We start from the raw sequence: 17441 nt of genomic DNA on the forward strand, positions 1-17441 counted from the left end.
GAGTTATGGCTTATCCATTTCACAACTCTCATTTGGTCCTAGAAGAATCCCAGCCTCCAAGATGTACAATAACATTGAATTTATTTTTGAGTCCTTAGGCTTTGAGAAGAAGCAACATAAGGGCATTAATGTAACTCATGCCCTCAGTGGCCCTGGGCAGTGGCAGGATTGTAACCTCTTTCTGTGCTGTAGGCGATCTGTGATTCCCAGCTCATCTGTGGACCACAGACTAAGCTATTTACATTACTGCATTCTGCCAGGGACATGCTGCATAAAGTACAAGATTAAAATCATCTAAAAGTATATTTTATAAAATAATGTACTGGACCAATCATAAAACAGAGTGTTTGAAACACATGAAAACTGTTTACATGTGACCCTGAGTCAGGTAGGAGAGCCAGTTCATGGAAGGGAGGGAGGGAGCTCTGCTGTCACCTGAAGAATTGTCATGAGGTCACCTTATAGTGATTAGTTTCCGTACTTAACTCTAGGGTTACTGTCACAGTTTCTCACATTTTCAGCCTCCATTGAGAGATGGGGAAACCATTCACGTAGACAATAACTAAGTTGCTCACAGCTTCCCATCTAGTAAGAACTGAAACTCTTACCATCTTTCGACCTGTGCAGTCTGATTCCTGAGGCCACGTCCATCACCTTTGTTGCTTTTTTTAAACAACTTGGTGGGCAAGTTATGGGATTTGTCCCATTACAGAAATAAGCTGCTTATGAAGTTACAGGGCGAGGTGAGTGGGCTGATGGTGCTCAGGACTGACACGCCCTGACACAGGATCCAGAACCGTCACACAAGACACAGGCACATCAAGGATGAGGGGACACAGGCCCCACACTGGGGATGTTTCCTTCAAATGTCACCAGGGCAGAGGAGGAAGGAATCCTGCTTCCTCATTCCTGCACAGCACAGGGAGCCTCACTTTAGCAGCTATTGTGTGAGAAACGTGGGAGGTGCCTGAACCTCTCAAGGCTTCATCACTCACTGTTTCTAAATCCTTTAACTGTCCTTCTTAATCCTTGCTAAAATGTGTTTCCATCCCCTTTTCTTAGAGGACTAACTTTGATTTTACTCCTTGATGTTTATATTGTGAACTCAGAAGTTTCTTTTAAATGTCAACCTAGTATTTCCCTCCACAAATAAAATCCCAAATTTGGACCAGGATTTAGACTCTGAGAAATACCAAATTCCTTCTTAATTTCCTTTCTCATGGCCTCACCTGCCCTTCCGATCACACGCCCCCTGACCAGGTACTAGATAGTCAGGTAAGCTCTTGTGACACGGGTCCCCCTGAGCTGGAATCCTCACTCTTCTCCACACATGGTTACTTTGTATGTGTCTTTCTGGATTCAGTTCTGGGCAGTCTCCCCCTGCACCCATTCCCACCCCTTGGTGCCACCCTCACCACCCACACCAAAGGACATCAGGTGTCCTGTGTTTCTTCCTCACTCCTTATACCGTGGGTATCTAAAAGGCTGTGGTTCTGAGCGCTGGGGTTTCAGAACTTTCATGTGCTCTTGCAAGCTGTGGTGTCTCCAATTAAATATGGGAGGTGAAGCCATGAACGAGGCTGGTGTGGCAGAGAGCAAAATCTATTGTCCAGGAAAAGATCATTACAGGAAGTTCTTACAGGAAAGGATTCTGCTCAACCTTGAAGGTCAAGATGGACACGGGGTGGGCATGTAATAAATTCAACATGGACGTGTAATAAACTATTTCAGGAAAATGATATGGTCCAAATTTATTTTAGGGTCAGGATAATGGTTTTCACTCCAACTGATTGGAGTGAAGATGTGCAACCTGAGAGGCAGTCCTTGCAAAAGTCTCTGGCTACTCACCTTGTAGCCTGGATACACGTCCTCCACTAGAGCCATGCGGTGTCCTCTGTGCTGGGGGGAGCGCTCACAGAGCAAGCAGATGGGCTGCCCGTCGTCCTCACAGAACAGGTGGAGCCGCTCCCCGTGCTCCTCACACAGTCTCTCACGGTCAATCTCCTTGAGAGTTTGAATGAGGTTTTCCAGTTGCGTGTTGGATCGGAGACTCGCCCTTTGAAATGGTGTCCGGCACAGGGGACATTGGGGCTCCCTCAGGGATGACGTCCCTTGTAGGTTCTCAAGGATGACCTCTATGCACTGGCGGCAGAAGCTGTGCCCACAGTGGATGCTCACGGGCTTTGTCATCAGCTCCAAGCAGATGGAGCATGTGGCTTCCTCCCTCATCTTCTTGGTAGCTGTGGCTGAGGCCATGGCCCTTCCTGAAAAGCTCAAATATCAGGTTAGAGGCAGAGATGAAGTTGACAGGATTTTCCAGAATGAAGGACAGAAACCTCACCTGAGCCTCTGCGCCTGCACAGGTGCTGAAGTCTCTCTGGAGAGAGAAATGGATGCAATTTGAAAGATGCCTCGCCTGTTCCTCTGTGGCAGAATAGGGTGATCCCAGTCATATTTGCCCACTTCAGTTTAGATTAAAATTCAGTCACATTTAAACTCAGTGTTTCTGTCTCACCAGCCGTAATTAAAGGCTTAACATCTGAGAATGGTCCCAGGATATCCAAGTACAGAATATTCCATCATGGGAGAGAGTGACAGTGCTCAGGTACTAACAGAGCTAGAAAAGGAAAGAAGGGGCCCACAAAAGTCGCAGGAGAGAAGAGAACTCTGGGAGGGAGAGTGAAACTCTCTCCATGTCTAATGAGCTTTGGGAGGAGTCGGCTCTGATTTACTGCTTTGTCCTGCTAGTAACACTGAGGTGAATGGTTGGGGAGCAGAGTCCAAGGGAACAATCACCCTTGACTCTCTGGTTCTCTGGACCCCCAAAGTAAAAGGGGCTCCATGTTATTCAATTTCCCATGGAGCCCACACTGACGCAGGAGAGCTGGAGAGAGTGGTAGAGAAAGTGTTGGTGCTGGGAGCAGAGGCCTTTAGCACAAAGAAGGTGATGTCTCCATCCCAGGAGGACAGGTCTCCCAGGACAAAGTTGGGGTGCCTGAGGCAGATGGAATTGGCAGAACCAGGATGGGGGGAGGAAGGAAGCAGAGGACAAGGCCTGACCATTGTGGGCTCCTATCCTGGACCCCCAGTGTCCACCAGTGAGGACTGAGAGCTGGAGACAGAGGAGCAGGGACCAGAGCAGAGGGTCTGCCCTTCCCCCACAGCTGCAGCTGCTCAGGCTCCCAGCCCTGCTGCCCTCCCCTTGCTGGGATTGTGTGGGGAGGTGCTGAGGGAGGAAGTAGAGATATTTACTTTGCCCTCACAGGGCCTGGACTAAAAGCAGATCCAACACAAGGACCGGGATAGATTATTTCCCCCTATTTTCAGGTCTTGCCCTGGGAGCCAGAGCACATCTCTGCAGACTGCTCTCCCACAGAGGGGATTTCTCCTAGGGGCTGGACCAGCCTTCCTTATGCCTGGGGTTGTGCTCCTGGGGATGCCCTTCCTCTGAACCCCAAGTACCTGCCCTTCGCTCTCCTCACACCCTGATCTGAGACGTGAAATGGAGTCCTGAAAGGGAAAGCAGAGGGAGAGAGAGCTTGAAAGCAAGTCCTGACTAATTTGACTTGCCTGAGATCCTTTTATTGCCTCCCACCCCACACACCCAGACATCACAGAACACCCCAGAGCAAACCTTAGCCTGGACGTTTTCACTCCTCCTCACAGAGCAGTCAGTCACAAAATCTCTGCCAGTCGCTCTGCAGCTCCACTTCCAGATTCCTGGAGGGAAGTTCCTCTGACTAGAGTCAACTCTGAAATGAAACTCTGTGGGGGCGGGTCCAGACAGATGAGGGAGGAGACTTGTCAAAATTCCAGAAGTTTTACACTCAGGAATCCTACCTGGAGGGCCTGGTAGGAATAGCACCCTTCCTTCAGAGCAACAGCAGAGGGGACAAATTAAAATCTCATCATGACCTGACACAGCCTGTGGGGCAGGCCCTTCATGGGGAAGGGAGAGGCCCCTCTTGAGGCATCAGATGCACAGACAGAGGTCCCTGTTCCCATGATGACTCCTGGCATCGCCCTCCACTGTCACTGTCGTGGATGGGACTCTGCACCTGGCACAGCTCATCCCGAGTTATCTTGTCAAAGGACCAGGAAAGGAGATGAGGGACCCCACAGGGGATTTACTACCAACTCTCCCTCCTCACAACAGAAGCCAGACAAAGTCAAGCTCATGACAGGGTCTGTCCTGTGGCCTCTGCTCCCCTGGCACCTGTTTAGTGAAGGAGGGGATCATGCAGAGCTCAGGGCTGAGAGGGGTGGGACGCAAAAGAGGCTTCAGAGACATGTCCCCTAACTAGGGAAATTCCAGTGCTTCAGGTGATGTGTGTGATGTGGTGAGACAATTAGGCGAACAGTGGGAACAGAACCTGTGGGTGCTTACCTGTTTATGGGGAGTCTAGGATGTCAGATCTGTTCATTCTCTCTCTCTGTCCTTTCTCTGTCTCTCAGTATAGATGATCCTTTCAGTTGAGCTTGCTCTGATGTACGATGAAGCTGACACATGGTAATTTTTCTTCACTGGCCCTGAAACAGCTGGGAATTTATTGAACACCAACCTTGGGCCTGGCCCTAGCCCAGTGCTCCCTGTGTGTTAATATAATCCTCCTCAATACAATTTCTGGAGTTTAAACATGGTAATATGAATAAAAATTTTCTAAGGAGCTCATAACTAATTTGAGCAGGCAGAAGAGTATGGTCCTCCCAGTCTGAGGAAAAGAATGAAGAAAATGTAAAGAGAAAGGAATAGTGCTGCAGAGACATGTGGGATACCATCAGATATACCTTTTTACCTAGAATGACACTCACGCAAGAAGAGCACAGGGTGAAAAATAAACAGCACACTCTCAATTATCAATGGATGAAAGAGAACATGACAAGGAAAGTTAGAAATATGGAGGCTTTGACATGAGTGAAAATGAAGGTCAGCACACGAAACCTTAGGGGCTGCCATAACAGCAGGGCCTAGGAGATGACAGATGTAAAAGCCACTATCATAGTTTAAAGCTCTTAAGTCACTAATTTCGCCTTCTTGTTCAAGGGCAGAAAGAGCAAATGAAAACCAAAGCAAGCAGAAGGACACCAAGGGCCATGAGATGGGGGTTCATGAAGAACAGGAAATCAATGTCAACAAAGGTTAGTCCTTTTGAAAAGACTAACAAATTCAAGAAATCTTTTAGCTACAATAACCAATGACAATACAGTAAGACAGAAATTACTGAATTGTTCTAACTACTGAGAGTGGCACACAGCACATCTGCAAGCAAAAGAATGAATGTGGAGACTTGCATCATGTCATATACAACACTCAGAATGAACCACAGATCTAAATGTACTAACAGAAATGGTTAAAACCTTTTGAGAGAAAGACAGGGAATAACCCTTGTTACATTGGGTTTTCGAAGGTTATTTGCATTTGCCTACTACACAGCAAAAACACTGCATAAGGCCTGAGCAGATGACCTAGCAGATGTGAACCACACATATCTGAACTACAAACCTGTGAGCTAATGTGTGTTGTTTTAAGTGAAAAATATCTTTATAGCAGTGCAGGATGACTATGGCCACCAAAACAATTCAGGTTCACTCTGATTTTACAGCCAAAAGAATTATTAAAATATATTGAGTGTGAATATCTTAATTGTGGACATATGGATAATGACAAATACTAAGTAAGAATCAAGGGATGGGGCCTCCCTGGTGGCGCAGGCGGTTGAGCTCAGCACTGTGAAGCTGTCTGCAGCCTCTGACATGCCGGTTCAATCCCCGCTGGCCTCGGAGCAGTGCACATGGCGAGCAGACCTCTCCTGTCTCTCCTGCTGCTCCCTTCAGCAGCGTATTTCGTCAGTCTGCCTGTTCTGCTCCCCGCTCTGTCTCTGGTGAATCCTCTCACCCTCTGGCGCATCTGGCCTGTACCCCAGTTCTTGTATAAATAAATCAATCTTAAAAAAAAAAAGATAACGACTGCCATTGTGTCTGCCAAGGAGGAGGTGCAGACTCGCAGGAATCTGTCACCCAGATGTGTCTTCCAGGCACCTCCCCTCCAAGTCCATGGGACAAGTTCAAGGGGTAGAAGAAAGAGGGAGATGGGCCGCCTGCTTCTGTGTGATATAGACCCAGGGGGCCACTCAGCACCCATAGTTCCCACTAGTGCCTCTTGTTAGGAAGTCCAGTTCAGGGACTACTGGGACTTGTCATCCAAGGAGGCTCATCTGAGCAGGGGCAGGGAGAAGAGAGCTTCCCCTGCACACACGTGAATCTGTAAATTTAGCACAAGACTATTGTGCGCCTGTTGAACACTTAAATCTCGGCACCTGTACAAAAGCTTTCTCCCTCATCTCTCTTTTATTAGTTGACCTTGTAAGGCCCTTCCTGCAGAGCCTATGATGAGTAAAGGAAAAGACTTTCTTGCCTCTGCTACACAGGAAACCCCAGTGTTGTTTGTTATTCCCGGAGGCCCAGTGTCCGGACCCACTTTTGGAGTCTCAGAGCACTGGAGAGTGAGAGACCCCACCTTCCTGCTCTGGACACACTCGGAATCTCCCCGAGCTCATCGCCTCTCTAGGGTCCTGCAGGCCTCACTTAGGTATGGTCTCCCTCCTCTTGGCAGGCCATGTATAAAGTGCTCATAGGAAATGATGTTCCTGTCAGCATTTAGATTCTGAATAAGAAAAAAAAATTGATAATCGTTCAGATAAGGAAATTAAAAACTAATAATTTTTTGCAAACTGTAACAAAAAATAGAGGGAAAATTAGAAAGTGTTTTGCAATATCTCATCATTCATCAATTCCCTTCCTGTACTTTTATTTCCTGTGCCTTAGTTTCCACTGATAGGAGTTTAACTTGGAACTTTAAAAACTCGTTGAGGTGTCTACACAATTTTGAATATATGTAAATCAGTTATAATAACTACCCGTAGATCTTTCTTTATAAGAGGTGTGTTGATGCTCGTCAATTTTGATTGATTGATTCTTGTCTGTATTGATTGATTCTTGTCTCATACCTTGTAACTCCCTTAAATAATGGACACTCTATCCTAGGAATGAAATTTTTTGTCAGGATATATTTTGTCAAATAAAATTCACGGCTTCATAATGCTGTAGTGGTTATAGCATATTCATGAAGTTGCACAAACGTTACTGCTGTTTAAATTCCAAAACGTTTTCATCTCTTCAAACACATACCTCATATCCTTAAACAAGAAATTCCCTGCCCCCATCAGTCAGACTCTGATGAGGACTAAGATACTGTTTCTCTCTCGAGATTCTCTGTTTTAAGCATTTAACAAAAAGGATCATGCAAAATGTGCCTTCTATCAAGTAGAGTAATGTTCTCAATGCTCATCCATGTTGGGGCATGAAGCATTATTTGAGTGTTTCTTATGGATGAGTAATATTCCATTGTGTGGATTTCAAACATTGCATGTGTCCATTCCCAATGGATGGACATTTGTGTTGTTACTGCTTCTGGTAGCACTAATCTTCTGTAGTCATTGGATTGTCTTGGAAACCTCGTCAAAATTCTTAACTTTCAATGTGTGGATTTATTTCTGGACTCTGCCATATTTCATTGCTATGTATGTCTATCCTTACACTAACACCTCACATTCCTCACTTCATAGTGCTGTTGTATTTTCTGAAAAAGGAAAATGTGAGTCTTGCAACTCTGATCTACTTGGTGAAGATAGCTTTGGCTCTCCTGGGCCCTTTCATTTCAGATGGATTTTTGGACAAACTTGCCAATAATGCAAAATTCAAATCAAAAATCAAACCAACCTACAACATACCATCTCCCAACTACCTTCAGCTCTGGCATAATTCATCTTCCCAAGTGGTAAAACTGGTCCATTGTGCAACCCTTCACTTTATTACAACCCAGCCCCATTAGCATGACTGGGAGACCTTTTGTTGCTGGGGGTGCAGCTGATAGTAGGAATTATTCTCTTTTCCTGGGTGGTTGCTCCTGCTATCTCTACCTCATTTACCGCTTCTTGGTAAGATGAAACAGAAGTCTTCAATGTCAGTGAATACAGACTTTATATATGAACTGCACATTATCGTAACTTTAAACAATTTGCAGCACGAGTTTGATCCCCAGCCAGGGAGATACCCACATGGTGCAGCAGACCTCTCCTGACTTGTCAGCTGCTCCCCTCAGCGGTATATTTCTGTCAGTCTGCCTGTATGCATAAGTAAATAAATGTTTAAAAAAAAAAATCAGGTATTCATACCAGATGGTCTCACTCATAACAGGAATTTAGAAAACCTATTAAGGGACCAGGAAAAAGACTAATTATAATAAAGTAAAAATCAAAATCAACAAGCAACTGTAAATCACAGACATACTATGGTTGGTGGGAGGAGGAGGAATTAGGGTCTAAATAAGGGGGGTGGGAATTGTATGTGACTATAACCAAGATGAAAATGCATACATTGTGCAAAAATGAAAGATTATGTAAGAAATATATAAAACAAAAAAATAATAATAAAAGTTATTCAGTATATTACCCTGCACTGGTTTTGTTCATTCTTGAGCACTGTGTCACAGAAGAGATTCTTGAGTCATTATTTCATCACTTCTTTCTATTGCTGCAAGCTGGATACAAAACATATGGGAGCGTCACAGAGTTCCTCCCCAGGGCCAGGACTCTGACCCCATGTTCATTACATTTATAAATTTGCAGTTCGTTGACTTCCTCCACAGCAGCGAGTAGCAGTGGCGACAAAGGGACTGGCTGGCAGTGCATGTGGGACTGAGTGGCAAAGGTAGTGACCAAATCCAGGCCCATGTTCATGAGGGAATAGCTGTTGTCTGTGTGTGTCTCAGTGTGTGCAAGTGTGCAATGAGCATGTGTGTCTGTGTATTAGATGGATGGCAGTGAGGGAGGCCGGGAATCTAAAACTGGTCAGGACTTGCTTGTTATCCCTTTCCCCTTGTCTCTTTCCTTTCATAGACCCACTGCTCCACCCCTAAAGATCTAGAATATAAGGTGAGTGAGAGCCCATCACCTCACCCCTGGGGTCAGGGGAAGGAGATCCTCCTCTGCAGGGGCACAGTGCCCGGGGGCAGAGAGAAGGCTAACACAAACAACAATGGAAATTACCTGCCAAGGAATCATAGTCTCTAGAAAAAATTCTCTCTGTCCACAGAAAGTTGTTTGACTTTTGAGGGTCGTGGCCTGATGGGTAATTTAATTGAATCCCAGTTTTCAATTCAGAGCACTGTCACTAGAAAAAAGCTTGTTAAGTTCCCCCATTCCACTGTCTCCCCAAAACCACCCAGCATGGGAAGAGGGAAACTATACTAGGTTCCCTGAGCAGCCCCAGCAGTGGCAGGGGCTGGGGGAAGAACCCCTTCTGCTCATGTTCCTCCTCCCATCTGGCTCTCAGATACTCATTGTGAGAATCTAGGGTTCCAGTCCCTAGTGTCCCACACAGACCTGACCTCCCCCAGTGCTTCCCACCTCCCCACGCCTGGGTCCTGCAAACCCTGGATTCCCCTCCCTGGGGACTTGCTCTGGGGTGAGCCATGGCTGAGAGGGACTTGTCCTGGGTGTGCTAGGGCTTGAATCAGGGGATCTACCCTCGTCTTCCCGCTCTCTCCAGTTCCCTCTCTCTCCCGTCCCTGAGAGTGGCAGATGGACAAACTGCTTCTGGTGGCCTTGTTGAGTTTATGACCGTCCACTTTATTACATTTTTTTGTTCATCCTTTGAGTGTGTGAGTTGGGGTGCAGACCTGGGTGTGTGGAGGTCAGTAGAGTCAGATGAAATTAGTCTCGCTGGAATCCCTCACAGACCCCCGTCCTAAGTGGCCCTACTGCTCACAGAGAAGCGGTTCCGGCGCTGATTCTCTGGACGTTCACTCCAGTGTGAAGGAGTCTCCCTCTCCCTCACTGTGCTATCTCTGGCTGCAACTTTTGTGAGGAGTCTGCCTTGCTTCTCTGTCTCTTGAGCACCTGTCTAGGAAGATTTTCCACAATGATGGAATGTTCTGTGTCTGGGCTGTGATGTAGCCATGTTGACAGGCTGACATGAAGCAATGGAAACGCAGCTAGTGGGACTGAAGAACTGAAATTTAAAATTTGCCACTTTTTAATAACAAATTTTAGTGGCCAGTTGTGATAGGGATCACCATTTTCTACGACACAGCCACGTGGCGTGCATCTTCCAAATTCCAAACCTTTTCTTTTTCAGACACATTTCAAGACTTGTAGAGGCACCTATATGTCCTTCACTGTAGAATTCTCTCTACTTCATTTCTGCCTCTAAAGCTGATATTGGAGCTTTTCAGGAAGAGCCAAGGCCTCAGCCCCCATTACCAAGAGGATGAGGGAGGAAGCCACATGCCCCATCTGCCAATAGCCGATGACAGAGCCTGAGAGCATCAGCGGTGGGCACTGCTTCTGCCGCCTGTGCAGAGAGGAGAAACTGAGGAGCAACAATGGACATCATGGTTCAAGAGTGCCCTCTGTCCCTTGTGTCAGACACTGTGTCATAGGGGGAGTCTCCAGTATGTAAAGCAGCTGGAAACCATGGTTGCAACCCTCAGGGATCATGAGAGGCTGTTTGAGGAACACGGAGAGCAGCTCCACCTTTTCTCTGAGACCACCAGGGAGACCAACTGCTGGGAATGCAAATGGTCCCCCCCAGCACAGAGAACACCACAATGTTCTTGTCTAAGAGGCATGTCCAGGCCCCAAGGTGAGTGACTACCCTGAACTCCTGCTGTAGCCCTTGCTCTCAGGCTGAACTTCCAGATCTAAGGTTGTTTAGACTGAACACCGACATCGTGATCGAGAGTTAAAACTTTCATCATCTCATTTTGTGAAAAACAGTTCATGTTGTTTCCCCAACAAGACATTCCCCAGGTCATATGGACTTTCATGGGTTGGTTAGAGTATTGTCCTTACTCTCTCTTGCTGTGATCACCCCTGCTGTAGAATACGGTTACTGAAATCCACACCTGCCTGTTGTATCTTCACATGTGTAAAATATCTGAGAAACCACATCGCGCATGGCCCTATGACAGCTTCTCAAAACAGGCACAGAGACCACCTGTTTTTAATTCTCCTGAAGTCGGGTAAGGCAAACCAATTAGCAAGGAACTGCCTGGAGTTCCTTGATGTGGGTGGTGGGTTTGGGCCCCACCAAGTTGGGAGAAATATAGGGGGGCTTTCTGGGAGAGACTCCTGATGGACACATACAACTTACCATATAGAGGAGGTGGAGAAAGGCTTCTTTTAGGTGGTTACTGTCTTGTTCTGAATGCAGCATTTCCCAGCGAGTCTGTAAACGTCCAGGTAGCTCCGCCTGAGGATCAGCAAGTGAGGCTCAAGAAGCCAATAGTCATAGCCCTTGGACAGGTTAGTTACTCCTTCCCCAGCCTCCGATTCTACAGCAGACATGATGGCAGCCATCCTGCCACGTGCTCTGGAAATGAGAGGTCAACTGATTCACTGCACACAGTCCCCTGGGGAGCTCCTTTTGAAAGCGATAGGATTCAACAATATTTCATGTCATTCTAGCCTCTTGGAAGGCAGGGATTCCTCTCAGGAACCTGATGAATTTGTCATCCTAACTACACTTTCTTTCTTCACCCAATTTTTGACAGGAAAAGATCCAGAAGGTTGTGACAGGATGTCAGGAATGGAAAGAACAGTGCCAGAGTCTGATGTTGAGCACAAGAGAACATACAAGGTAACAGGAGGTAAGAAGTTGAGTCTTTTCCATCCCACAGCATACACAGAGCGCATGATAGTTTATTCTCACTAACCCACGAGAAATAGATGACCACCAAAGAAGCAATATGCTTTATTTTTATGTCCCTTGTGTCTATGAGAATTTCTGTATCTTTTCAGCCTTAAAATAGTGATTGGTTAGGGGCCTCCCTGGTGGTGCAGGCAGTTGAGCACAGTGCTCTGATGCTGTTGGCAGCTTCTGCAGTGCCAGTTCGATCCTGGCCGTCCGTGGAGCAACCCACGTGGTGTGGCAGACCTCTCCTGTCTGCCCACTGCTCCCCTCAGCAGTGAATTTCAGTCAGTCAGCCTATTCTATTCCCTGTTCTATCTCTGGTGAATCCTTTCACCCTCCCACACATTTGGCCTGTACCCCAGTTCTTGTATTCATAAATAAAATAAATCTTTAAAATAAATAAATAAATAATAGTGATTGGTTAGGATGCCCAACACTTCAGGCTGTATAGACAGAATTTTGATCTTCCTTGCATAGAACTTCCTTGCATAGAAGCCCATCCTAGACTGGGCTTCACATTACAAATACCTCAGTTTAAAGAACTGAAATGTTAAATACCTTTATGACTTGAAGACCTAAAGAATACTACTTCACACTTTCACCACAGTACAGGGTTTGCATTGGCTCCGACATCTCTCCCAGGTTCCAGAGACTGTTCTTTGCGAGCAGTGAGAACAGGGTCCCTCCAGGTGAGCATGTGTTACTCCAGCTCATGAGGCTGGTGATGTGGACAGATCTGCTGCTGCTCATGCGCACTCACACTGCATGCTGGAGTCTCTAAGACTTTCCATAGCTGCCCATCTCCTACCATGTGAGACCCCGCCTTTAGCGATAGGTTGAGGTCATCCCTCAGTTGGCAGTTAGTCCTACAGACTGTTTAGTCATCCTGCCTCTCTCAGGGGCCTTTTCCAGCCTCTGCACTTATCCTTTATGTGTGGATGTTCTACTTATCACTTAATGGACAGTCACAGTTCTCTCACTTTAAGTTGTTTGCAGAGTGGGGAGAACCTCCATTGTTACCAGCATGAAGGGAAAGCATGTCAATACCAGAGTCGAGCTGTCCTCTCCCACCAAAGTTCCATTTCATCCTGAGCAGTGACCCTTGACCACAGACACTGCGTGAGCTGATAGCACAGCAGTAGAAATTGCAATTCTGTATCTGCCATGTGAAAGTGAGTCCCACCAAGTAGGTTGTTTGGTTTCTCTTAGTTGTAAACATACAGATGAACAGATGATAAATGGGCTCTGGCTGGTGGGTGATTGTTGCTGGTAACTATGATCAAATTCTGGCACACGGTCTTCCCCTCTGAGGACATGGCAGTCACCTGCCATCCTTGCCTGGTGTGTTCATCAAAAGCCTTCTGAAACGGAGAATTACTTGTCTCTGTACCTGGTGGAGCCCAGGTGGGGGAAGAACTGGGGGAGAGTTTCAGGTTGGGAGGATGAACTCGTTGTGCAGATGGAGAGTGGAGATGGGGGTGTTAGGGAGAAATGATGTCCTGAGTTAATCCCATACAGGCTTTGTGGACTCCACCCCGACTCCAGACTAAAGCCATCAGGACATTGGGAAAGACAAATCCCATCAGCACCAAAGGGATTGTGGCTGGGACCTGAGGGTGGAGTTGGGGCACCCCGTTTTTTATCGGGGTTGCTCTACAACAGGGGCATCACAGTGTGAAGGTTGCTGTGAGCCAGCCTCAGCAGCCTAGGTGTCAGCGGTTCTTGAAGGATGGGAATACATTGGTTCAATTGTGGAAATGAGCAGGAGGGGGAGTGAGGAGATGCAGACACTTGGTCAAGGTGCAGACATCATCCTGCTGAGGGTCTCAGCAGCCCTTTATTTATACATTTCAAGCAAACCAGGAGAGTGCATAAGCATATGCATTAAGGCAGGAAGATAACAATCATCACATCTTTCTCAAGATCAGCCAAGGGTCGATATGCCCTCCTGCAGACGTCCTGACATTTATTATTTTTTGTTTTAAAGAAGGCACAGTTGCTGAACAAAAGTGTTCTTAGAATAGTCATTTACCTTAAATAGTCATTTTATTACTAGCGAAAAACTTATGTGACTGCATCTAATATTTCTAAGTTTGCCACAGTGAACGATTAACTAAGCACTAGGGGAAACAAAGCACAAGGAGTTACCTGGGGGAAAGCAGATGCACTGACTCTTCCCTAGCCCCAAGCTCTCAATTAAGGGAGGAATTCTCCTAATATAACAGAAGAGTTTTTCTACCTATTACTCCTCTACTTATCTCCTCAGCCTAGTTTCTGTATCTAACTTTAAGATCAAGGGAAAATTCCTTTTTCTGTAAGATTGCTGATTGTTGTTTTAAGGAACTACAAACATTTCATTGGAGGCAGGGCCAGAGATGGTTATAGCTTTGGGTTCCCAGAATGGTTAATACGTGACATATCAGTGTTGTAACATTGACTATTTCCAAGTACACATTATTTGTGCTGCTGTGGGTATTGAAAGGTTCGGCGGGGTAAAGAAAAGGAGAGCCAGGCTAGATTTCTCAAAGGCAGGGAAAATTTATTGCACCCAGGGTGGACCTCATGGACCCAAGGTGGGGATCCGTGAAGCCGCGCCTCTTGTGGGAAGAGATGTCCCTTTTATAGGGTGAGGAGCAGTTAGGCAGGAAAACTGGGTTGGCAGGGGAAACAGATTTAGGCTGAACAAAGTTGTTGTTCACCTATGGCTTCAGTTTCAGTTTGATGGTATTGTTAGGGGGAAAGGATGTTCTGAGCTAATCCCATACAGGCTTTGTGGACTCCACCCCCACTCCAGACCAAAGCCATCAAGACATTGGGAAAGACAAATCCCGTCACCACCAAAGGGAAGGTGGCTGGGACCTGAGGGTGGAGTTAAGCAGTCAGGGTTGGTATAAAAACCAGACACTTGGGCCTTGGGGCGCTCTCTCTTGCTCGCCTCCTGGCTTCATGGCTCCTGGCTTACAGCCAGCTCTCAGAGTGCCATTTGGGATTCCAGATCGGCGGATTGGGTAGGACTCATTTAAAATTTTGTCTCCGAAAAAAAAAATCAAATATTTGGGAATAAATCTAACAAAAGAGGTAAAGGACCTATACAAAGAAAACTATAAAACACTGTTAAAAGAAATAGAAGAAGACACAAAGAAATGGAAAGACATCCCCTGCTCATGGATTGGAAGAATAAACATTATTAAAATGGCCATCCTACCAAAAGCAATATACAGATTCAATGCTATTCCAATCAAAATCTCAATGTCATTCTTCAAAGAAATAGAACAATTATTGATGAAATTCATATGGAATCACAAAAAACCCCGAATAGCCAAAGCTCTACTGAAAAAAAAAGAAGGAAATGGAGGCATCACACTCCCAGACTTCAAACTATACTACAAAGACATAATCATCAAAACTGCATGGTATTGGAACAAGAACAGACACACAGACCAATGGAATCGAATAGAAAATCCAGAAATAAACCCACAGATTTATGGTCAACTAATCTTTGACAAAGGAGCAAAGACTATGCATTGGAGCAAAGAAAGTTTGTTCAATAAATGGTGCTGGGAAAACTGGGTCGCTACATGCAAAAGAATGAAGCTTGACCACAACCTCACACCATACACAAAAATCAACTCAAAATGGATTAAAGAACTAGACATAAGACCTGAAACCATAAAATACATAGAAGGAAATATAGGCGAAACACTACGGGATTTGCACATCAAAGACATCTTTACAGACACATCACCCAAAGCAGTGATAGTGAAGGCAAAGATAAACAGCTGGGACTACATCAAATTAAAGAGCTTCTGCACAGCAAAAGAGACAATAACAAAAACAAAGAGAAACCCCACCAACTGGGAGAACATTTTTGCACCCAACACTAATGATAAAGGACTGATCACAAAAATCTGCAAAGAGCTGATGAGACTCAGCAACAACAAAGAAAATAATCCAGTCAAAAAATGGGCAGAAGAGCTAAAAAGAAACTTCTCTGAAGAGGAAATGCAAATGGCCAACAGACATATGAAAAAATGTTCAACATCACTTGTCATCAGGGAAATGCAAATCAAAACTACCATGAGATACCATCTCACACCAGGGAGAATGGCACATATTAAAAAAACTAGCAACAAATGTTGGCAAGGATGTGGAGAAAAAGGAACTCTTCTGCACTGTTGGTGGGAGTGCAAACTGGTCCAACCACTATGGAGAGCTGTGTGGAGATTTCTGGACCTACTAAACATAGAGCTTCCATAGGATCCAGCAATTCCACTCCTAGGTATTTACCCAAAGGACACAGAAACATCAATTCCAAAGAGCACCTGCACCCCTATGTTTATAGCAGCACTGTTTACAATAGCTAAGCTTTGGAAACAACCCAAATGCCCAAAAATAGATGACTGGATCAAGAAGATGTGGTACATATACACCATGGAATATTACTCAGCATTCAAAAAAGATAAACACATGCAATTTGCAGCAACATGGATGGCGCTGGAAGGGATCATGCTCAGCGAAATAAGCCAAAAAGAAAAAGAAAAATACCGGATGGTCTCACTCATAGCAGGAATCTAGAAAACTTAAATAAGGGACCAGGAAAATGAATATAAGAAAGTGAAAATCAAAATCAACAAAAAACTATGAACCAGAGACACTTTTTAGGGGGTGGGGGGCGGGAGGGGAAGGATTGGGGTCAGAATGGGGCGTTTGCAATTGTATGGGGGAATATAAAAATAAAATTTATTATTTAAAAAAAAACCAATAACTTATATTCATATTGTCTGAAACCATTAATTAAATAATACATGTCTATGAAAAAAAAAAAATAAAATTTTGTCTCCGATTTTTCTCCCTGAGCTGTACATTTCCTCATTTCCCCTTCCCTTGTAAATAAGCCTTTTATTAACCTTTCGTGTGTGCCTGCAGTAGAGCATTGATAAGTCCTTTTAAGCGCGCGGGTGAGGACCCACAGTCAGGCACCCCGTTTTGTATCAGGGTTGCTCTACAACAGGACCCTCATAGGCTGCCTGGGAATGAACCAGTGCTGCAGAGGCTGCAGGCAGCCTCCCAGCCCAGCACTCAACAGCTGCACCACCAGGAGAGGCCCTGCTATCTTCAACTTTCAAGTAAAAGAATTTCCTTCTCCATTTTGCCCTTGCCTCAAAAGCCCACATCTCCATATTAAAGACTTGGCCAAGGGATGTTTACAGCCTTTTGTTCCCAGGAGTTTTTTCACTTGTTAATGTAAGGCCCAATGATGAATTACTGCCTTTTGGCAGAGAACTACTTATTTTATAAAAAATGTAATATTTGTATCACGCAGTGCCATTCGCCATCAAATTGGTTATTCAGTAATTGATCAAACAGTATTTGCAGTTTCACTTTTAAATGTGTATTTTAACAATGGTAGAAACTAGCCATAAACAAACGAGAAGAATCTAGCAGGAGTGAGCTAATGAGATTCCTGACTTTTCAGGAATCTTCCCCATGCCCAGACCTTTGTCAGAAAACATGAGTAGCCTGGCTCCCAGCAGAGCCCCTCACTGCTGTTAGGACAGAGGGCATCGATCTGACCAGTCACTGCTTCCTGCTGAAAATGGGTGACGCAGGCAAGCAGTCTGGGCTCCACTGCAGGGCGGCCATCTAAGGGCCCTGAGAGGAAGGTCGGAGGAGGCGTCCTATCAGGC

General features: G+C 45.5%; 1 protein-coding gene across 7 annotated transcripts in view; it reads right to left on the minus strand.

Annotated features, from left to right (window-relative positions):
• The window catches only part of LOC119251734 (E3 ubiquitin-protein ligase TRIM38-like), a 72677-nt gene that overhangs the window by 22941 nt on the left and 32295 nt on the right, over positions 1 to 17441 (minus strand). For 3 of the 7 annotated variants that reach the window (XM_054698387.1, XM_054698388.1, XM_037518994.2), the window contains exons 1-3: positions 3635 to 3762; positions 2342 to 3510; positions 1849 to 2264 (exon numbers count right to left, since the gene is read on the minus strand). The exons of 1 other annotated variant lie outside the window; for it this stretch is intronic. In XM_054698387.1, coding sequence (XP_054554362.1) covers positions 1849 to 2264; positions 2342 to 2453 — 528 coding nt within the window. In that variant the 5' untranslated portion in view covers positions 2454 to 3510; positions 3635 to 3762. Of the gene's footprint in view, positions 1 to 1848; positions 3511 to 3634; positions 3763 to 17441 lie in introns of those variants that run through there. 3 more of the 7 variants (XM_054698390.1, XM_054698391.1, XM_054698389.1) reach the window with 3 other exon arrangements.

This window comes from Talpa occidentalis, unplaced genomic scaffold, assembly GCF_014898055.3.
Source record: "Talpa occidentalis isolate TD23 unplaced genomic scaffold, MPIMG_talOcc4v2.1 talOcc4.2, whole genome shotgun sequence".
NCBI classification, from domain to species: Eukaryota; Metazoa; Chordata; class Mammalia; order Eulipotyphla; family Talpidae; genus Talpa; species Talpa occidentalis.